This window comes from Perognathus longimembris, chromosome 17, assembly GCF_023159225.1.
Source record: "Perognathus longimembris pacificus isolate PPM17 chromosome 17, ASM2315922v1, whole genome shotgun sequence".
NCBI classification, from domain to species: Eukaryota; Metazoa; Chordata; class Mammalia; order Rodentia; family Heteromyidae; genus Perognathus; species Perognathus longimembris.
This window is the reverse complement of record NC_063177.1, coordinates 36,846,295-36,868,993: the sequence shown is the minus strand read 5'-3', so window position 1 is coordinate 36,868,993 and position 22,699 is coordinate 36,846,295. Positions and strand designations below refer to the sequence as shown.

The 22,699-nt window shown below is 53.9% G+C and overlaps 1 protein-coding gene across 3 annotated transcripts; it reads left to right on the top strand.

Moving 5' to 3' along the window:
* The first annotated feature begins 856 nt into the window (after positions 1-856).
* Cacnb1 (calcium voltage-gated channel auxiliary subunit beta 1) lies at positions 857-21,443 on the top strand. Of its 3 annotated transcripts, XM_048366052.1 has the most exons (14): positions 857-1,131; positions 3,516-3,602; positions 6,564-6,683; positions 9,824-9,946; positions 10,455-10,591; positions 10,792-10,868; positions 11,257-11,411; positions 12,410-12,490; positions 12,927-12,985; positions 13,160-13,269; positions 13,400-13,551; positions 16,595-16,690; positions 17,357-17,542; positions 19,421-21,443. In XM_048366052.1, exons 1-14 carry the CDS (start codon positions 1,048-1,050, stop codon positions 19,880-19,882), a joined length of 1,929 nt encoding a protein of 642 aa, XP_048222009.1. In that variant the 5' UTR covers positions 857-1,047; the 3' UTR covers positions 19,883-21,443. The 3 variants fall into 3 exon arrangements, with proteins under 3 accessions (XP_048222009.1, XP_048222010.1, XP_048222011.1); XM_048366053.1 differs by lacking the exons at positions 857-1,131; positions 3,516-3,602 and adding an exon at positions 4,907-5,007; XM_048366054.1 differs by lacking the exons at positions 857-1,131; positions 3,516-3,602; positions 19,421-21,443 and adding an exon at positions 4,911-5,007 and having other exon boundaries at positions 17,357-17,747.
* The last annotated feature ends 1,256 nt before the right edge of the window (positions 21,444-22,699 follow it).

Genomic DNA, 22,699 nt, shown 5'->3' with positions numbered 1-22,699 from the left:
CTTACTCCTCCTCTCCATCTGTCATGGTGAGGGGTGGTTCAGGCCTTGGATACGCGTTCCCAAATCAAGGATAAAGGGAGAGAGCAACTAGGGCAAAGATGACAAGATCTGACGTTTGGCCTGTCTCACCTCTCTCAGCTCCACATCTCCTCCTCCTCTTTCCTTTCCCAACTAAGGGACAGATCGCGGAGGGCCCTAGGAACCCCCCAGGGCAGATGTCTGGGATCCCTGGGACTTCTCCTGGCTGTGTCTCCTGGAGGTTCCCCTCGCCCCAGCGTCGGCCTCCAGCCCGCAGCAGCCAGCGTGGAGAAGCAGAAAGTTTTGCTCGGTTCCAGGTGGCCGGGGGGGGGGGGGGGGGCAAGCTGGAGAGAAAGGAGTTAAAGTCAGGGCCCAGGATCATGGGGACCGGGAAGTTCCGGTGGCCCCCCGAGGCAGGAATCAGAGAGACCCGCAGGAATAGTGGTTTAGGACGGAAAAGGAGGCGGCGCCGGCCATGCCGACCGGTGCAGGGGCACAGGCAGGTCAGCCCCCCCCCCCCAGCCACGCACCACACCCTCACTCCCTTCCCCTCACCCTCGCGGGTGGCCGTCACCCCGGGGCCAGCCGGAGGCCGGCGACGCGCTCCCCGCGGCGCGTCCCAGGGGCCGGCCCCCCCCCCCCCCCCCCGGGGCCGCGCTGGCATTGTCTGCGCGCGGCGGGCGGAGGGGCTGCGCGGGGCGGGGCCGGCGGGGAGGGAGGGGCTGGGGGAGGGAGGGAGGGGCGGTGGGAGCGGAGGGGGCGGGGGGAGATGCTGAGCCTCAGGGGCGGAGGCGGCGGCGGCGGCGGCGGCGGCGGCGGCCGGGCGGGGGGAGAACGCGAGCGCGAGCGCGAGCGCGGAGGGAGGCCAGGCGGCGACGGGCAGCCCGGGGCCCGGCTGGGTGGCCGGCCGCGCTCGGGGGTTAAGCTGCGCGACGCCGCGCCGCTCCGGTCCCTTCCGACCGCCTCTCCCCCATGCGCTGAGGGCGCCTGGCTGGGCCGGGCCGGCGGCCGGAGGGGAGGCTCCTCTCCATGGTCCAGAAGAGCAGCATGTCCCGGGGTTCCTACCCACCCTCCCAGGAGATCCCCATGGAGGTCTTCGATCCCAGCCCACAGGTGAGGCTCCGTGCCGGGCGGGCTGGCAGGCAGGGGCTGTGGGCTGTGGACATCGGGGTGGGCTCGAGGAGTCCCGGGCAGCAAAGGGTTATTTATGCCGCGCGGAGGGAGAGGGGGTGCTGCGCGACCCCCATTCTCGCAGGGGAATGACCGATGGGCGCTTGGCCCGGAGTTGGGCTGCGGTGTTGCCGGGCGCGGAGGGGCCGGGTGGGCTGCCGGTCACTCCCGCCTCCTTCCTTGCCCCCCCCCACCATCCCTGCTTCTCTGGCTTGGGTGGGCTGAGAGTGGGGGTGCTGGTGGAGAGATCCAGGCCTTCGAGGGTGAGCCAAGGCAAGGGGGCGACGCGGAGCACGCCTGGGGTCGCTGGGCGGGGGTGGCACGGGGAGGTGGCCGAGTCCATGGCCAGAGGGCGGTGCCAACAAGGCCTTCGTCGAAGCTGCAGACACTGGCTTTCTAGGGTGGAGAAGGGGGACAGTCTTGAGCCAGCATCCCCCCCCTCCCCTGCCAACCACCTGGTTTTCTTCTCTCTATCTTGGACTAGTTTCCCTCCCCCTCCCACGCCCACGTTGGCTTGCCCTTCTCCCCAGCCCCCCTAAAACGCCTCCAAAGTTTGGAAAGTTGGACTAATGCCAACTCACTGTCCTGGAGGGGAGGAATCTGTTTCTCTGCCTGAATGGGGTCTGCTGTCCCCCTTCACACTTTTCCTAGGCCCCTGAGTTAGCGCTCCCATAGGGGCGTTCTTGGGCAAGATGGGTTCCCATAGAGTGACCAGCACAGTCTTGGGCAGTCATGCCAGGGGATTTCTCTGAGACACGTCCTTTTCCAAGGATAGCATTAACTCTTGCATTGCTGTGGCCAGCCTGAGCAACTGTTATCTGCTAGGAGAATGTGGTTATGGGTGTGTAGTGGGGGGGGGGGGGGTCAGGTCAAACCTAAAAATACTTCCTACCTCCATCCCAGGCCCCTTGGAGCCCGGGAGGCAGCTGGCTGGGGCCTTCCTTTCAGCTGTCCCCTGTCCCTCTAAGCGCCACTCCCTTTGCCCCGGGTGGGGTGGGGTGGATGGTGTGAAAAAGTCTGGAGCACACTGTGGGGACCGTCCTAGGTTTATAGGGAGCCTAAAAACTACTTTGGGAATAAGTCTGGTTTGAGAAAAGAGGAGGGGATGGAAGACCCTACAAGGGTCGAAAGATTCCCTCAGTCTCCCATTATCCATTCTCCTTCTCGTACCCAGGTCCTCTTAGAGGACCAGAGCCAGAGCCCTAAGTCTGGTTGTGGCTCATCTAGGTTCATTAGTCAGAGGAAATCTGAGATGGAGGCTGGGGCAGGGACTCGGGGAACTACGCCTCAGTCATCTAACATTCTGAACTGATTGAAAGCCAAGTGTGTGTATGTGTGTGTGTGTGTGTAGGGGAGGATGTAGAAGAAATTCCTCCTTTGGAGGCCTAGAGGTACCGGAAGCCTATGGCTGCCTGAAATTCAGGCAGCATCCATCCGCCTCAGCCAGGAGACCCGTCAGAGAGCCAGCCGGCTTACCAAGGACCTGTGGGACTGTGTCCTAGGCTTGGCTTGGGCGGAGCTAGGGGGCTTTTAGGTTGATATAGCTGGGTTAGTACTTTGGGGATGGGGCATGGGCAGTGGGGGGGAGGGGACATTATAGGGAGTTCTTCTTGTCCCCTTGGGGAGAAGTATGGCCACTGTGATTATGAGGAAGGGTCTGAGAAAATGTCTTGCCAGGGCACCAGGCCAGAGGTGAGGTTTCATATTCCATCTACAGATACGGATTCATGGTGCTTCCCTAGAAATGTAGCTTTGGGTCTTCAAAAGCTCAGAGCCACCATCCCCTGCATACACTAGAGGAGAAGTGTTGGGCTCAGGGGAGAAGCCAGGCTGGGCCCTGGGTTGTCCCTCAATCGTTCCTCTCTCTGGAGTCCAGGCACACTCAACTGGAGCTGAGAGGAAGCAAGAGAGGACTTTCCCATCTCTCTCTCTCTCTTTCTGCACCCCCAGCACTGCAGGCAGCCTCTCCCTTCCCCAGAGGCCTCTGCAGCCTGCCCAGCATCTTAATTAGCTTTGCTGCCTAATGAGCTTCCAGCTCCTCAGACTTCCTCCTTCTCAGCCTGTGGCTTGGTTTGGGGGTGGAGGGGGGGGTCCCTGTATGAGCCTCCGAGGTGCTGTTCACTGTTCCCTACAGTGGTTATGGTCTGAGCCCTCCCTGTGAGATCAGAGACCCTCCCTCCCTTCGGGCTGTACCACCTCTGCTAGAAGAGGCAGGGGTGGGAGTGGGCTGTGCTGAGCACAGTGTGGCTGTGTCGTTGGCCCTGGTGGGAGGAGGGCAGGAAAAGGGCCTGTCTGATTCCACTCTTATTCCTTCCTGGCCTCTCCAGGGCAAATACAGCAAGAGGAAAGGGCGGTTTAAGCGGTCAGATGGGAGTACATCCTCAGATACAACATCCAACAGCTTTGTCCGCCAGGTAATGGGGAGGCTGGGCTGGGAGTGGGAGGTGGCTGGTTGGCAGAGGCCAGCTTTGGTGAGCTGGGCTGCAGCCTTCTCCAGGCACCCTTCCCCATGCCATTTGTCACCTGCTTGGAACCACCCCAACACCCTGACACCCTGTGACCTCTCCTAGATATGCTGTCAGCTGCACCCACTGCCTCAGCCCCCACCCCCGCCAGCCCCTCCTCCAAGCACCAACCACCAGCCCCTGCGCCTGCCTGCCTGCGTCATCTCATTCAGGGACAGCCTGGCCTGCCTCCTCCTGGCTTGCTTCGGGCTGTCACCCACTCCCCCTGCCGGCTGTCTGCTTCTGTGTCCTCCCCCAGAATCTATGACAGGGTGGGGTGGAGGCAGGTGCTAGAGAATGAGGAGCTGGGACATTTAGGTCCCAGGAGCCCTGGGTAGGTATGGGTCAGGGAGACACATTTCCCCCATCCAATCCTGACTGTTGAAAATGCAGAGAAGGTGTGACGGGGTGTGCAGGAGGTATTTTATTTTAGACGGGAGCCCTGTATCCCTCTCTGAAGATAGGGGTGCTGAGAGTAGTTTTCTGGGCCTCTTGCACTCAGCCAGGAAGCTGCCACTTGCTTCTCTTCCAACTCTCAACCCTGGGCCGTCTTAGGCCCAGGGAGAGGCAGTGAGGAGGCATGTGGTTGCTATGACTACTGAGCATCTCAGCAAAACCTGGTACCCAGAAAAGGCGAGAGGAGCTTGGGATCAGACAAGGCCAGGAACACATAAAAGAGGACACAGCAGGGCATGTGAGGGCAGAGGACCGCAGGTGGGAGGACGCTTCTAGGGACGAGCCCCTTCTCTCCCCAGGGCCAGGAGAGAGGGCAAGATGATCCACCACAGATTGCAGTCAAGATCTTCTTTTTGATTCTTCTGCCTGTATACTTGGCACATGAGAGCTTAAGCTTGACTGAGGAGTTTCGGGAAGGAGGCCTTCATCCCAGTGTCTCCAAAGTACACAAACAGATGGGAAGTCCTTTTTTCAATCACTCCCTCATCCCTCCTGTTGCAGAACAGGGCCAGGGCTAGGACTAGGAAGATGGATAGTGCGCTGTCGTGATCCCTGTTGGCAGGAAAGCACCTTGATTCCTTTTATTCATATTTGCCAACCAGGAGGTCAGACCCCAGCCTCTAATTCTTCCTCCTCTCAGTCCACAGCTCCTATCCCCAGTAGGTGGCAGGAGTGGTGGGGGGGGTAGACCTTGCCACATCTCTGAGCTAAATATACCCCAGCAGTTTGCACATGTAGCAACTCTGCTTGTAACCTGAGCCCGTTGGGGGAAACGGGGCAGCGTGGGCCACCCCCTAGGCCAGTGGGGCTGGGCACTGAGGGTGCAGGGATGGAGGCGCCCAGCCGGACCCTGGTGGTGGTGAGCTGGGGATGGGGCAGGTGGTGGGTGAGTAGAGCAGCCCTGGGAAGGCTGGTGAAGCTGCCATCCAGCCTGGGGCTACCTCCTCACTGTTGCCTGTCTCTCACTGTTTCTGGGGTGTGTGTGTGTGTGTGTGTGTGTGTGTGTGTGGTGTGTGTGTGTGTGTGTTGGTGTCTGTGGGTGTTGGGGTCAGTGAGCACCTCTGTCTGTCCATCTCTGCATCTGTTTCTCTGGCTCTCTGGCTGTCTTGTTCACTCTTGGTGCTTCTGGCAGGAGGGCAGGATAGTGGCTAAACTGTTTTTCCTTCTCTTCGCTTTGTATCTTTTTTTTTTTTTTCCAGCCTCTACTAGTGACCTCCAATTCCAGCCTGTTTTCATGATTTGTGTGGGAAAGGGGTGGGCACCTGTCCCAGCTAATGACCAGGGACCTCTGGGGAGAAGTGGGCCTTGGCTGTCTCTTTCCAGGGTCTGCTTCCAAGCCAGGCCAATGGGCCTTCCCTTCTCAGTGGCCTTTGTGCGCCATCAGGAAAGATCCCACTTCCCTGCAGTCATGATCCTTCCCCACATTCCTTCCCACCTCTGTGGGTCACCAGCCTGGAAATCACACAGAAACCGACACTTCCTGCCTCCTGAACTCAGGGGGAGCCCAGCCTCGGGGACCCACACCTCTGGGTACCCGGGATGACTCAGTCACACACAGTCCACAGACACCATAGACTCCCCCTACCCCTGCACTTTTGGCCATTGATCTTGAAATGTACACATGATTCAGCATGTTCTTGACCTGTACTGCTAGGTCTGTGTGAGGTACACACGTATGCCACATCTGAGTGTGTCCCTGAGAGAGTCCCTTGTGCTCTGGGTTGGTCAGTGTGGTCAAAACTAGCTTCCTGGCACACCCAGGATTTTCAGCCTGCCTCACCCAGGCATCTGGCAGTCTAATGTTGGGGAAAATCCATCCTCATGTCCTGCTCTTAACCTGAAACTTCTGTCTGGTCCACTAGAGAAGCGTGGTATGGCTTGATTCAGGAAGAATATCGATGAGAAGGGTGGGAGGGGTGGGACTCTGACTCCCTACACCCTTGAGCAGAAAACAGCATTGGTTTGGGTGGCCCCGTCATGCTGAGCAGGCTACCCAGTGGCAGTAACACGGAGACTTAGGCCTTAGCTGGTGGCTGTGGTCCCTGGAAGAGATGCCACTGGGCTCCTTAGTGATGCCGGTGGCCGGGCAATGAAGGAGGAGCAGGGAGCAGGACTCGTCCCCTGGCACTCCTCCTCTGCCCTGTGCCCCTATCGGGTTCCCACTCCTCCCAGGGCTCCAGGCAGCTGTCCTTGGACCTGCCTTAACCCCCTGCCTGCTGCCGTCATTCTCAGGGCCACAGTCTTCCCATAGGCCTGCAAACCCAGACCCCTAGTCCCTTCTTCCTCCCCCTAGGCATCATGCTGGATTTCCTGGGGCTTGAGATGCTGTGGTGGGTGGCACCTCCAGGCCTTCCTTCAAGGCTCAGGAGCCAGGGGGGGTAGCTCTGGCCCTGAGCTGGCCCCCTCTGCTTTCAGGGCTCAGCGGAGTCCTATACCAGTCGGCCGTCAGACTCCGATGTGTCTCTGGAGGAGGACCGGGAGGCCTTAAGAAAGGAGGCAGAACGTCAGGCCTTAGCTCAGCTTGAGAAAGCCAAGGTGAGGGAGATGTGGGTGGGGACTGCTGACATGATTTCCCTACAGATTTCCAGATCCAAGAGATCCTGAACAGATCCAGAATCAAATCCTGGCCCATCACTTCAGTGGTGTATCCTTGACCTCATCCTTCCCCTGTAAAATAAGGACCATAATGGCTGCCTCAATAGGTGGTATGAGAAGTGCCAGGTACTGCTTCTACACATACTAGGAGCCTGATAAGCACTAAAAATGCCTACTTCTTCCTGAATCAAATTGCCTAGGCTGGAATTGAAGTACTGATTTTTTTTTTTTTTTTTTTTTGCCAGTCCTGGGGTTTGAACTCAGGGCCTGGGCACTGTCCGTGGCTTCTTTTTGCTAGCACTCTACCACTTGAGCCACAGCACCACTTTTGGCTTTTTCTGTTTATGTGGTACTGAAACCTAGGGCTTCATGCATGCTAGGTGAGTGGTCTATGGCTGAGCCACATTCCCAGCTCCCCATTCCTCTTTTTTTTTTGTCAGTACTGGGAATTAAACCCTGGGCTTAGCATTTTCTTTCTTTTTTTTGTTGTTGTTTTATTGGTTGTGGGCTTGAACTCAGGGCTTGGGTGCTATCCTTGAGCTTTTTTGCTCAAGACTATCTCTCTACCACTTTGAGCCACAGTGCCACTTCCAGTTTTCTGGTAGTTAATTGGAGGTAAGAGTCTCATGGAGTCTCTTGACCAGGCTGGCAAGCTCGATCCTCAGATCTCAGCCTCCTGAGTAGCTAGGATTACAGATGTGAGCCACTGGCACCCAGCAGGCCTAGCACTTTCTAGGCAAGTATTCTTTTCCTGAGCTATACTGCTTGCATTTTGTTTTTTATTATGCTATATAGCCCTGGCCTAGGATTTATGATCCTCTTACTTCTACCTCCAAGAGTTGGGATTATAGGTGTGTGCCACTGTGCTAGACTATTTTTAAATTTTTGAGACCGGGTTTTGCCATGTTACAGAGGTTGGCCTCAAACTCTTGATACTTCTGTCTCTGCCTCATGAGTGGTTGAGATTACAGGTGTGTACTACTACACCTGAATAAAGGCCAGGTTTTTAGGAGGACATGCTCTGAAATCATTGTTTTCTATCTTGGGTGCTGAAGCATGATTACTTAGACAAATTTGAAATCATCATTCAGTGAGATGCTGGGAATTGTGTACTTCACAGACAGGATAAACCTGTGGAATGATTAACAGCTCAAACATCTAGGTAAATGGCAACTACTTAGTAGTAGTTGCCCCAACCATTTGAGACGCTGAGACAGGAAGATCATTTGAGCTCAAGAAGTTGATGACCAGCCTGGACAGCATATCAAAACCCTGACTCAAATAAAAAAAAAATAAAGAGAAAAAGAGAAAAATGGGTGGAACACTGCTCCCATCCCTCAGTTTGATTTCACTGTACTGACAACCTCAGCTGGCATCATGGACCATGAAGAAGCAAGACAGAAACACACAGGAGGGAAAAAGTCCTGGGATTCTTTTTCTAGGGATGCAGTACTCATATAAATATAGATAAATATGAGTTTTTTACTCCCATTTCCAGAATGGGGGGTGGCAGGAAATATTTCTCTCTTTTTTTCTTTATCCTGTTATATTAAAACAAATCCCTGCTAAAACTTCAAAATACGTAAGCAAATGCAAAGAAGATTAAAATCTATGTAACTTCATAGGATTTTTGTAGAAATCAATGAGACACATGAAGCCTGTGATAGTTCCTAGCACAATGAACAGAAGCTGCTGGCAGTGTTATTGTCATTCCTTCTGGTGTCATTCTAGGTTCCTTCCTCTCTCCCTCCAATACTTACTTTATCCATACTCCCCATCACCCCAAGAGACCTGAATTCCTATTTATCTACTTGTTTGTTTGTTTATTGTCACTCCTGGGACTTACTGAAGGCCTGGGCACTGTCCCAGAGCTCAGAGCTTTTTTGCTCAAGGTTAGTGCTCTGCCACTTGGAGCCTCAGCGACACTTCTGGTTTTGAGATAAGAGTCTCTGGGACTTTTCTGCCCAGGCTAGCTTCAAAGCGCAATCCTCAGATCTCAGCCCCCTGAGTAGCTAGGATTATAGGTATGAGCCACTGGCATCCAGCTCCTTTTTATTTTTCTGGTACCCGTATAGTGGCTTGAACTCTGGACTGGGTGCTATTCCTTAACTTTTCTACTCAGGGTTGGTGCTCTACTACTGGAGCCAGAGTTCCCCTTCCAGCTTTTGTTGGAGATAAAGAGTCTGGCCTGGAGTGGCACGCTCTGAATATCAATCTCAGATCTCCAACTTTCTTTTTTAATTGCTTTCCTTGTAATTTTTAGGCAGTTCTGGGGATTGAACTTGAGTGCTCTACCACTTGAGCCACATCCTCAGATTTAGTTTGTTTTTGAGATAAGGTCTTCTAATTTTTTTGCCCAGACTAGCTTTGAACTAAGATCCTCTTATCTATGCCTCTAGAGAATCTAGAATTACAGGTGCACACCACAATGCCTTTCATTTTTATTGTAAATTTAACATACAGGAAACCACATAAACCATTTAGTGTACATTATTGTTATTATTACTATTATTATTATTATCATCATCATCATCATCATTTTGTTGGTTATGGGGCTTGAATCCAGAGCCTGGGCGCTGTCCCTGAGGTCTTTTTGCTCAAGGCTAGCACTCTACACTTTTTTTTTTTTTTTTTTTGCTAGTCCTGGGCCATGAACTCAGGGCCTGAGCACTGTCCCTGGCTTCTTTGCTCAAGGCTAGCACTCTGCCACTTGAGCCACAGCACCACATCTGGCCTTTTCTATATATGTGGTGCTGAGGAATTGAACCCAGGGCTTCATGTATTCCCAGCCCTGCACTCTACCACTTTGAGCCACAGAACCACTCCTGTTTTTCTGGTAGTTAATTGGAGATAAGAGTCTCATGGACTTTCCTTCCCAGGTTGGCTTTGAACCACAATCCTTAGAGCTTAGCTTCCTGAGTAGCTAGGATTACAGGCATGAGCCACCAGTGCCTGGCTGTAGTGTACATTTTAATGAATTATTTACAAAGTAAACATCTGGATAACCACCATCTCCATGATTATTATTGTTAGGCTTCAGCCCTTTGGTGTCAACCCTCCCCCTTTTGTGTACCTCCTAGACTAAGCCAGTGGCTTTTGCTGTGCGGACAAACGTTGGCTACAATCCATCTCCAGGTGATGAGGTGCCAGTACAAGGAGTGGCCATTACCTTTGAGCCTAAGGACTTCCTGCACATCAAGGAGGTGGGCTGAGTGCCTGGCACTGGGAAGGGGGATGGGAGTGGGTGCCAAGAGAGTTGCAGCCCAAGCTATTGTGGGGACAAGTCTCCTAAGCCAAGCTGTTATAGGCAAACCTCTGGACCTCTCCGAGCCTCTAATTTGTGGTTGGTTAATGGGTGGTAGTGCCTAGGTCACTTTGTCACGTGGCCTGTGGGTAGAGTGATGATGGGCTTAGAGTGTGTAGTTGTCTGCATTTGCTCCTGCCTGCCTCTAGCAGCTTGGGCCCCAGAGAGACAGGAAAGACTCTCCTCTTCTGTCTAAGGGAAGGGCGCCATGGCCAGAGAGGGTGACCATTCTGGTATTGTCTTGAGACTGGTGTGTGTGGGGGGGGGGCCTACAGGCTGGAGCTGGGGTAGAGGTCCTAGAGTACCAGGTGAGCAATCCCGTGGTTTCCCCTGGAGGGGGCATTGTGGCTTGCACCTCCAGTGCAAGACCTCCCGCTCTCTTCCACCCCACCTGCTGTTGTTTGCAGAAATACAATAATGACTGGTGGATCGGGCGTCTGGTGAAGGAGGGCTGTGAGGTTGGCTTCATCCCCAGCCCCGTCAAACTGGACAGCCTGCGCCTGCTGCAGGAACAGACGATGCGCCAGAATCGCCTCAGCTCCAGGTGTCTGGCTAGGGGTTGGGGGGGCCCTGCCACCTTGGGGGAGGCCTCCAGCCAGGACTAGGCCTCAGGGATGGCCCCAGAGAGCTGCTTGTGGAGTGCTGGAGGACCTCTGAGGACACAGCATATAACAGGCCTGGGTTCCCTGCTTGTGCACCCACCCCGTGGCTCACCCAGCTCTGTTTGCCTCCCTGCCTACACAGCAAATCAGGTGACAACTCCACTTCTAGTCTGGGAGACGTGGTGACTGGCACCCGCCGCCCCACACCCCCTGCCAGTGGTAAGAGTTTCGCTGCCAAACTAAGGGGTGGGAGGTGCTCCTGGGTGGGGTGGTCTCCCCTCTTCCTGGCCCCTCCTCCCTATAGCAGGTGTCACTCCAATTTTGAGTCCCCCCATGTAATGAGTATCAGCTCCATGAAGCATAGGGTACCCCAACAAGCTGCACCTGTCGTGTCTCTCCTCTCCCTCTTCTTTGGTAGCTCCATCTCTCTGCCTGCCCCTCCCTGCCCCTCGACCCCCCCCCCATTCATTTCTCCCAGCCCTGTTCCATTCACCTCTTCTTCTTTCTTTTTTCCCCATCCCATCCCTGTGTTCTGTTCTACGTCTCCGTGCTCATCTCACTCCTCTCCTCTTCACCTCCCTCTCCTTCCATCTCACCTTTGGTCCAGGTAATGAAATGACTAACTTAGCCTTTGAACTAGACCCCTTAGACTTAGAGGATGAGGAGGCAGAGTTTGGGGAGCAGAGCGGCTCTGCCAAGACTAGCGTTAGCAGTGTAACCACCCCGCCACCTCATGGCAAGCGCATCCCCTTCTTTAAGAAGGTAATTGGGGCTGGGTTCCTGCAAGGTGGGTGGTGAAGGCCCAACTCTTGGCAGAGAGAGGGGGCTGGAGTGGTCAGATGGGTTTATGGGGGGCTCAGGGCTTCCCACTGAGCCGGAGGGAGGGCTGGGGTGGGCACATCCCTCTCCATATACAACCTCACCTTGGCCCTTCACCAGGAAGGGGTGGCTCTTGCCCTTGGAATCCTGCCTACCCTGTGGAAGCAGGGATGGTGGTAATAAGACATGACCTTTGATCACTACCAGTGCAATGGAATATTCCAGTGTGTGCCCCATTTGGGCTCATGAAGTGGGGAGTGGGATGGCATCCCTTCTTTGCCCTTTTCCAACTCTATGGGTAGGCACATGAGTGGGGTATCTTGGCTGCAGAGCAAGACAGTCAAGGGACCCACCAGATTAGGGGTTGCCTAGGAGGTGGAAGAGGGGTAGGGCTTGTCCAACGATTCCCAGGTCCACTGGACTGATGGCTAGTCCAGCCTCCAGCCCTGGGCCAGGCCACTTCTCGCTTCCCCTTGGCATGGGGTCCCGTTCCCTTTCTAGCTCTGTCTGTCACTAACACGCATGCTCTGTTATCTCTCCTCGTCTGCCCGCTATCCTTCCCTCTCTGGTCCTGGCTCCTTCCTTGCCCTTTGCCCCTGCCTGGGTGCCCTCCCCTTTCTCCTCCTCCCCTCCCCTCTCCTGGCAATCTCTGGACCCAGCCAAACAGAAGCAGAAGTCGGTGAGTAGCACAGCTTTCTGTGTCCCCCTCTCCACCCCTGGGATGAGCTGGGTGACCTTCTAACACCCACTCCCAGAGCTACCCTCTCTTCCCCACCCTTCCTGGTCCTCCCTGGGCATCCCTCCCCAACCCCAACTTGATCCTCACATCTGGGCTCTGGGATCATGGGGAGGAAAGGCTGCATGGGGGAATCTGGAGGCTGAGAGAGAGGGTGAAATGCCATCTCCACTCTGGGGTTTCCCTTCCCTGCTTCCCTCCCCAGACAGAGCATGTGCCCCCGTATGACGTGGTGCCTTCCATGAGGCCCATCATCCTGGTGGGACCGTCGCTCAAGGGCTATGAGGTACGAGCCCTAGAGGGGAGTGGACCCAGAGGGACCCAGACCTCCAGAAAGATTCCACAGAAAGATCCTCAGACCCAGAGAAATCCCCATGAGGAGTCTAGTTCCCCAGGTATCCTCCCCGGAGGGCCACTGAAATCCAGAGAAAACCCCTAGAAGGAGACCCATAGGAGACCCCTTCAGAAGGCCTCAGTCCTTGCAAGAATACCTCTAAAGAGCCCTCCCGAGATACCACCTAGAAGGACCTTTGAAATCAAACTGCACTGGAGTCCCAGCCCCAGAAGGACGGCCTCCGCCCCCTGACACGCCACAGCAGGCCCTGTGATCTGAGCACTTTCAAAAGAAGGCGGAATGTGAGGGTTCAGATGCCCATCAGGCCAACCCCCAGCATGGTTTTCAGTTCTTGACTTCTCCCCCCCCCCCCAACTCTCAATGGCAGGTTACAGACATGATGCAGAAAGCTTTATTTGACTTCTTGAAACATCGGTTTGATGGAAGGTAAGACCCTGGGAGCTGACTCCCCAAGCCCATTTAGAGATGAGCAGGCTCTCTAGAAGGACAAGCCTAGGAGTCTTGGATGGAGGGACAAGAGGCAGTCCTGGAGACTGAGGCCTGGGCTGGGCCTTCTAGTCCACCCTGACCCCCAATTCCCTCCTGTGCCTCATCACCCAGGATCTCCATCACACGAGTGACAGCTGACATTTCCCTGGCCAAGCGCTCAGTTCTCAACAACCCCAGCAAGCATATCATCATCGAGCGATCCAATACCCGTTCCAGCCTGGGTAAGCTGTCTACCTTCTTTACTCCCTGTTTCCTCTTCTGGGTCATGGGGTGGAAGGTGGGAAATCTCCAGAAGCTTCCCTCTTCCCACTGCCTCCTTACATCCCCCTCCTCATGACTCCATGTTCCCAGCTGAGGTACAGAGTGAGATTGAGCGGATCTTTGAGCTGGCCCGGACCCTTCAGTTGGTCGCCCTGGATGCTGACACCATCAACCACCCAGCCCAGCTCTCCAAGACCTCGCTGGCCCCTATCATTGTTTACATCAAAATTACCTCTCCCAAGGTAGGTGTAGGGCCATGACCTCACCAGAATGGCATGGTTCACAAGGAGGGCTCCGTAGTTGGCCTGCACGGGTTCACTTGCTCCCTAACAGGGTGACCACATAATTTCCCTCTCTGTAAAACCCCAGGCTGTGGACACAAGGGAGATGCAACCCCATGTGAATTCACAGCAATCCATCAGCACAGGGCCTGGAACCCCACACTTCATCATACACTAGCTATTACTGACGTGATTATTAGGGATGTGCATCTAGTCTCCTGTATCTACTCTGGTTGACTCCATCCTTGGCCTAAATAACTGAAAGCATTCTGCTTTTTGTCCCAATGTCACTCAGCTACTTGGCAGTGGAGAGCTCTTTCCTGGCTCCTGATGTCAGCCCTTTTTTCAGTTGTGCTGTCCTCATTTGGACTTGAATAGAGAGGGTACTGATAGGAAAGCTGATTTACTTCTTTTTTTTTGCCAGTCCTGGGCCTTGGACTCAGGGCCTGAGCACTGTCCCTGGCTTCTTTTTGCTCAAGGCTAGCACTCTGCCACTTGAGCCACAGCGCCACTTCTGGCCATTTTCTGTATATGTGGTGCTGGGGAATCGAACCGAGGGCTTCATGTATACGAGGCAAGCGTTCTTGCCACTAGGCCATATCCCCAGCCCCTGATTTACTTCTTTGTCATGTTGCAGCTCCTTGAACTTTCCAGTCTAGATGTTAGTGAGTACTTGAGCAATGTGGAGTTTAGGGTGAAGGTTTTGAAGTCAGTTTGTTTTTTTCTGTTGTTGGGGAGCAACCAGGGCCTTGTGTATGGTAGGTAAAGCATTCTACTGTTGAGCTCAATCCCCAGCCTTAGGGTTTTTTGCTTTATACAAGGGGTCTCATTGTGATATGTCATACATACATATAGTATGTATGTGTGTATGTACTAGGACTTGGACTTAGGGCCTTGCACTCTTGCTTGGCTGTTTCATTCAAGGTTGGTGCTTTACCACCTTAGCCAAATCTCCACTTTTGGCCTTTCGCTAGTTAATTGGAGATGAGTCTCTCAGATTTGTCTGCCAGTGCTGGCTTCAAACCTCAGTCCCTAAATCTCAGCTTCCTGAGCAGCTAAGCACAAGCTACCAGCACTCTGCTGAAAGATAATGTGCTTAGATCAGATTCACACCCCTACTCTTGTAAGGTTTTAGTGTTGGAAGGCAGCATGGGGTTCAAATCTTTGTTGATTTCCATATTTATTTGTTGGTGTTTGTTGTTTTTATTAAGCTTGGGATTTGAGGGGAATTACTTAGTCCTTAAGCCTCAACTAATTCACCTACAAAATGACATTCCCTCTCTGGTGTGATTGTATTTTTAATGCTGAGGCTAGAACTCAAAGCCTCAAACATGTCAACCACACACCCTACCATCAATCCACATCCCCAGCCTCTGTTATTTCTGGGAGAATTGGAGGTGATAGATATAAAGATCCCAGTGGATGGTCTGACTCATGATGGCTGCCAGTGTAACTGTTGTCATTTTACAGTAGCATCTTGGGAGCTAAGAATCCAGAGCTAGTTTCTTTAAGTTTCCAGTGAGACAAAAGGAATGATGGAATGTAAGTACTTGGGAGTATGGAGGTTGAAAAGATCAAATGAGGTAATGGGCGCAAAAAACATTTTGTGACCTAGAAAGTAACAGATGCCCACAGAGGTTATGGTAGGGACACTCTGGAGCTCGTCTGGAGGGGTTTCCCACCCAGTGCTGTCACTTACCACCACTGTGTCCCTTTAGCAAGTTTCTTAACATCTCAGTGCCCTGGTTTTCTCATCTGTAACAAGAGCATCTTCCAGTGAAGATTAAGCAGATAGACTGATCATGCAAGATGCCTGGTACCCATTAGGTACTATGTGCATACTTATTGTGTGCGTGCGTGCGTGTGTGTGTGTGAGTATTGGGAATTGAGCTCAAGGCTTCGTACTTGCTGGACAAGTGCTCTGCCCATTTCTGTTTTTGCTTGTTTGTTTGTTTTCCATGTGAGTGCCAGTTCTTGGGCTTGAGCTCAGAGCCTTGCACTCTTGCTTAGATTTTTTTGCTCAAGGATGATGCCCTACCCCTTGAAAGCTTCATTTTCTGGCTCTTTGGTAGTTAATTGGAGATAAGAGTCTTATGGACTTTATTGCCTGGGCTGGCTACTCAGCCTCCTGAGGAGCTGGGATTAAAGGCACGAACCACCAATGCACAGCCCAGTTTTCTTTAATGTAGAACAATTCTTTAGCCTTTCATGACAATGATGTCTTAGTATAGATCAGGTAATTTTGTAGACTGTCCTTCAGTTTGAGTTTTATGTTTCCATATGATTGCCTTTAAGTGTTGCATTTTATTATAATAATTATTAGGATAACAATAATAGTAACTATCTAATGGGATTATTGTTGGGTCTGAATGGAGAGTAGAGAAAGCGTAAATCAGTTGCATCAGGTGGCATGCTCCTCACTAATAGTGGTCCCAGCTACTCATCAGACTGAGACAGGAAGATCACCTTCTTTTTTTTCTTGGCCAGTCCTGGGCCTTGAACTCAGGTCCTGAGCACTGTCCCTGGCTTCTTTTAGCTCAAGGCTAGCACTCTGCCACTTGAGCCACAGTGCCACTTCTGGCCATTTTCTGTATATGTGGTGCTGGGGAATTGAACCCTTCATGTATATGAGGCAAGCACTCTTGCCACTAGGCCATATTCCCAGCCCCAGATCACCTTTTCTGACCTGTCAGTCTGGGTGAACTTAGCAAGATGCTATCTCAATAAAAAGCACAGTGACTAATGTGAACATGGGTTGGAGGGCGTGAATCTGAAGGATGAAGCGCATAGACAAGACCTGCCGTTCACATAGAGAGCCTGAATGCATGTGGGGTGGACACAGGCCCGATGAGGTCATTTTTTGCGGAGGTGCCCAGGGATGAGAGTCATGGAACATTCCATGGCCCTTACACTGGCTCTACACTCTGACTCCAGGCAGAATCTGCCTTTCTGACTTGGTACATCGCCTGGGTGCCTCTAACTCCTTCTCTTTTCCCCAAACCAGGTACTTCAGAGGCTCATCAAATCTCGAGGGAAATCTCAGTCCAAACACCTCAATGTCCAAATAGCTGCCTCGGAGAAGCTGGCACAGTGTCCCCCCGTGAGTGCCCAGACCTGGGGTAGGAAGGGGAGAAGGGTATTTGGTATTTCCTTCCTCCGGCCTGCACTGAAGAAAGTGACCAGAAACACCAGGGCCAAGGTCTATGGGTGCAGACTGATCTTGGGAAAGATAAGCAAAGGGAGGACCCAAGCAGGGAGCAGAACCCCCTTTCTCCTAGTCATGGCTATCTCATTTCTAGAAAGCGGTAGCTGGGCTGAGTTGAACTAGCAGACCTCTGGCAGGTCTGCCAAGTCCTCTTTCCCATTCTCTACACCACATCCCTATGCTTTTTTTATTTCCCCCCTGTTCCTGGAGCTTGAACTCAGGACCTAGGGCCAGATCCTGACCTTTTGCTCAAGGAAGTGCTCTACCACTTGAGCTACAGATTCACTTCTGGCTTTTTTTTTTTTTTAATTTATTGGATATAAGAGTCTTATGGACTTTCCTGTCTGGTCTGGCTTTGAACCATGATTCTCAGATGTCAGCCTCCTGAGTAGCTAGGAGTGAGCCACCTGCAACTGGCCAGGCCAGGCCACACTGCCAGGCTTCTTGTTAACTTTGTCCTTCAACCCCCTTGGCTCCACCCATTGCACCCAGGCCACACCCTCAACCCTTTGGACACGCCCCCGCTCATCCCAGCCCTGCCCCTAACCCCCACCTCCGCAGGAAATGTTTGACATCATCCTGGACGAGAACCAATTGGAGGACGCCTGCGAGCACCTGGCCGAATACTTGGAAGCCTACTGGAAGGCCACACACCCACCCAGCAGCACGCCACCCAATCCGCTGCTGAATCGCACCATGGCTACTGCAGCCCTGGCTGCCAGTCCTGCCCCGGTCTCCAACCTCCAGGTACAGGTGCTCACCTCACTCAGGAGAAACCTCAGCTTCTGGGGCGGGCTGGAAGCCTCCCAGAGAGGCGGCAGCACGGTGGCCCAGCAGCAAGAGCAAGCCATGTAGCAGGTGCCCCTCCTGTCTTCCCTCCAGGCATGGAGTGTAGGGAACACTGAGAAGGAAGGAAAGATTTTTATTTTGTAAAAAATGTGGTTGAGCGGCACATTTCTGGTGTCTGTGGTTTTTGGTGGGGCTGGGGCTTGCTGGTGCTGCCTCCCTGGTCCTGGTTTTGCCAATTGGATTTAAGACCTGATTGGGCCCTTAATAAGACCAGAGATTAATGAAGAAAATAGGAGAGAGATTCACTCACTGGACTCCACACCCATTTTAACTTGTCTTATGGCTGACACTCTACCACTTGAGCCACATCTCCAGTTCCTCCACACCCACTTTAGACCCACGGAGCAGGAACCATTAAATCCAGAGAAGTTGCTCCTCTCTCAGAACCTTAGCTTCCTGGTCCCTCAGGAAGAACCCAGAATGAGCATCTTCTCTGAGTTGGTGCTGTGCCGGGAAAGGTCCTCCTGTAGGTGTCCACTGGGCCTCACCCTCCTCCCGTGGGAGCCATAACCCATCATCTGAGATCACACCATTAAGTATATGGTTCTGAGTGTAGAGCCAGACAGACTCCACGAAGCCTTCTAGACCGCTATTTTCCAAGCCTGTTTTCAGCAACAGAACCCACTTTGTTTACCAGGCCTCCAATAAGTACTTCTGTGCTCTTTCTCCACTGAGACCCCAGAAACAGTTCTGTGCTCTCCCTTCCTCTTCCCAGAGCTCCAGAAACCTGGGTCACACAGCAGAAACCTTTGCTCAGGGTCACACAGTCACGCCATTCAAGGTGGCAGGGTGTGTGTAGAACCTGGTTCTCTTGGCAACCTACCTGGAAACCTCTAACGTTCATGATCAGCAGCTCAACTTCATGGCGCATTTGGTGATGACAGCATTGAGCCATCTTGGGGGGGGCAGTTGAGGAAGGGGGACCCATCAGGCTTTCCTTTTTCCTTTTTTGTCGGTCGTGGGGCTTGAACTCTGTGCCTGGGCACTGTCCCTAAGCTCTTCAGCTCAAGGCTAGCATTGTACCACTCGAGCCACAGTGCCATTTCTGTTTTTCTGCTTGGAGATAAGAGTCTCATACACTTTTCCTGCCTGGGCTGGCTTTGAACACCATCCTCAGAGCTCAGCCTCCTGAGTAGCTAGCATTACAGGCGTGAGCCACCAACGCCCCACTCCCAGCAGCCTTTTCTAGCTGGTTGCTTTGCATCCTTGTTGGGGCAGGGGAGGGATGCTGTCAGCCCTGGAGACTCATTCAGGTCGAGAATGGGAGGAGATGCGTGGGGTTCTAGAAGCCCGTGATTGAAGTCTGGTGTGGGCTGAAGAAGCAGGGGTCAGTGAGTTTGAGGTGAAATCTCTTGATGTATTTGGAAAAGTAGAGGGATTGACTAACCCAACCAACCACCAGTGAGTGGCAGCAATACTAATGAACTGTTCATGATGATTAACCCCAAGACATTAATGATATGCATTGAGGAAGTGGTGACTAATTGTTCAGGGGCTTCCTTACCATGGTTACCATGAGAATTCGTGAGTCCTGACTTAGCACCACGTTGGTTGCCCCAGCTCTAACAGTGCTGCGAGTGTGCCCAGCCTTATTCTCTGGCTGGCTTCTAGAGCCATTTACCCAGGTACCGGGTATCCCTTCCCCAGAGCCAGTGCCCTCCTCCTTCACCCAGGCTGGGTGTCGTGGTGCTGTCACTAACCTGCCTTGCTTTGTTGTGTTTTTCTCACCCCTGCCTGCCTGATCTGCATGGTGTGTGCCGTCTGTCTGCTAACCAGGGACCCTACCTTGCCTCCGGGGACCAGCCGCTGGACCGGGCCACCGGGGAGCACGCCAGCGTGCACGAGTACCCGGGGGAACTGGGCCAGCCCCCGGGCCTTTACCCCGGCAGCCACCCACCAGGCCGGGCGGGCACCCTGCGGGCACTGTCCCGCCAAGACACGTTTGATGCCGACACCCCCGGCAGCCGAAACTCTGCCTACACCGAGCCGGGAGACTCCTGTGTGGACATGGAGACCGACCCCTCGGAGGGGCCGGGGCCTGGAGACCCTGCCGGGGGCGGCACCCCCCCAGCCCGGCAGGGCTCCTGGGAGGAGGAGGAAGACTATGAGGAAGAGCAGACCGACAACCGGAACCGGGCCCGGAACAAGGCTCGTTACTGCGCGGAGAGTGGGGGTCCGGTGCTGGGGCGGAACAAGAACGAGCTGGAGGGCTGGGGGCAAGGCGTCTACATCCGCTGAGGCCGGGGGCTGCACCCGCGGGAGAGGGGCCCGGGCCCGGGGAAGGGATGGAGAAGAGGGCCCGCCGCCTGGCGCCTGGCGGGGGTCCTGCCTCCAGGGGAGCGCTGCCTCCCTCCTTTCAGATGCCTTTGCTCAATGTTTGGGGTTTCTTTGGTGGTTATCATCCCAGCTCCTGGGAGGCCTCGAAGCCTCCACTGTAGGTTCTTCCCTACTTGTTTGTGGTTGATGATTGTCAAGATACCCATCTTCCTGAACTGGCCCATGCCCCCCATCTTAGGGGGGGGCCCTCTCCTCTCCCCTCTCCCAAGAGAAAAGGTGCACTTGCTTAATCTTTCTACTCCGGGCCTTTGAAGTGAAGGTCCTAAATGAGGAGGGGCGGGGGTTCCTTATTTTCTCAACTTGGGGTACTTGGGAAGGGTTGGGTGGTTTGGCTGGAGGGGAAAACATAGAATCTTCCCTCATGGAGGGGCTCTCTCTCCACACCCAAGACTCAAGGCCCGTCACCGTGTCCACCCCTGCCCCAGCTTCCTGGCAGTATTCCCTGGTGGGTGAAAGCTATAGCATGGACACCCATGGGGAGTGTTGTCTCTGAGAGGGGTCTGGGTGGAAACACAGACATCAGATGTGGACCCTCTGCCCTCCGTGACCACAGCGGCAAAGCCCATGGCAGAGAACTCAGAGGACCGGGCAACTTGAGCTGCTGCTACCCACCCCACCTCCTTGTTTCAGCCCTTGCCTACCCAGGAATGAGCTTTGCCTACAACCTCTCCTGCCTGCTGCCATCAGAAAAGGAGGGAGGGGGCCCTCTGCATCTGAGCCCCCTCACATCTCCGTGCCACTTGGGTGTGGAGACCATGAACAGTGTGGTCCGCCTCATTCTAAACCAAAACCAAACCAAAACAAAAAACACTCGTTCACCGTCATTCACCCTGAAGCCTCAGGGGAGAGGACCGATGGGTTGGTACCCAAGAGGTGACCACCACCCCAGGGGTCATCTGGGGACCCACCTGGTCTCCCCTGGGGGACTTGGCTGCTGCTGCTTCTCTGTTCTTGCCTCTCGTGATCCTGCCCTTTACCAGTGTCCACTTTCCCCAGGAGAGGCCTTGGTAGCCCCCTCCCCTGGGGTGCCCTCCGCCTCAACATCCCTCCATCGCCGCAGCCCTGCCCCTTCCCCAGCATCCTAGCTGGGCCAGAGAGAGCCGACTGTGCCAACGAGGACTGGGCCCTGCCCGGCTGCCCACCTCAGGGATGGGTACTGCACGCCTGTCTCACCACCTCCTGTGCCAATGTTGTCCCACCCTCGCCTGGGGGCCGGGGTGCAGCTTTCACTTACTGGTTAGAAGACACCACTGCCCAACCTTTCCCCTGTCTGGCGTCCTGTCCCCCCATCTGTCTGTCTATTTGTCTGTACTCCTGTAGGAGAAATATTTTGCCACATATAAAACCGCCGTCCTGTCCTTTGCGGCCACCTCCTGAGCTTGCCTCTTTGTTCCCAACGCACGGTTGTCAGCTCAACAGCCTCACACGCACCAGGCACGTGGGAGCTCTGCCCACTTGCCGGGGTGGGAAGGGGGTGGGTGCAGGAAGCTCTGCTGGGGTTGTTTTGCAGGGTTCTGCTGCTTCTGACACATCATCTGCAGGACTGACAGGAACTGCGTGGCTGGTCTCCGCTCCCCATTCAGCTGCGAGCTCAGACCTTTACCTGTCTCCCCCACACAGCACAGCTTGGGGAAATGGGGACTGAAGTGCCACGGGGGGTGGGGTGGGGTGGAGAGATCCACTAGTGCCTAGCATGTGCTTGTTTTTCTGCTATGGCCTCACGGAGCCCCAGCAGCTTGTGGAGGGAGGGGCTGAGCTTCCTGCGTCACTCATGCCCAGCTCCAAGTGAATCAGCTTTGAGGCAGGGAAGATGATCGCCTTGGGTGCAGAGAAAACTAGGGGCTCCCACTAGGCCTGCCTGCTTGAGGTGAGAAGAAAGCCATCAAGTGGCTGGCCCCTCTGCCATCACCAGCTGGCAGGATGTGGCCTCTAACAGCGTCTGCTGCTGTCACCTGTGTCCTGCTTCATGTAGCAGCTGCAAGCTTTCTTAACTTACTGTGTTTTGTTTCTTTTCTTCCTTTAGTGCTGATACTGGGGCTGGAACTCAGGGTCTGGGCACTGTCCTTTTGTTTCTTTCACTCAAGGCTAGCCCTCTACCACTTGAGCCATAGCTGCACTTCTGGCTTATGGGGTGGTTAAATGGAGAGAATTGTCTCACAGCCTTTTTGGCCTTAGGCTGGCTTCAAACCAAGATCCTCAAGTTTCAGCCTTCTGAGTGGCTGGGATTACAGGCTTGAGCACTGGCATCTAGTCTTTTTCTAATTTCTGAGGCGATCTGGAAGATGCACGTGCCTAGGTCCTCCTCAATGCTCCAGTGCAAAATTGTGTGTGTGTGTGTTGCACAGAAAACCTCTTCTAAGGCCTTCCAGATGAGCAGTCAGCATGTCACTGAGAAGAGGAACTGACCAGAGGTCAGGTGGCTGACCCAAACTCCCTAAGGGATTGATGGCCAAGTTGCTAAGAGCCAGGTCTCTGACTCGCAGCACAGTGCTCTTCCACTACCTTTCTATTTGCGTTAATGTTTCTTCATCGAACAAATATTTATTAAGCACCTCCTATGCACTAAGTCAGAGGAGGGTAGAGGCTTGGGGAGGAAGAAGGTGTCTGAATATGTTTATCTGATCCTCATATGCCTCTACCTGCAATTACAGTTACCGAGAACTTGCAAGCGTCAACTTCTAGTTGACGTAGAGACACTAGAGATGGGGAGAGATCCTG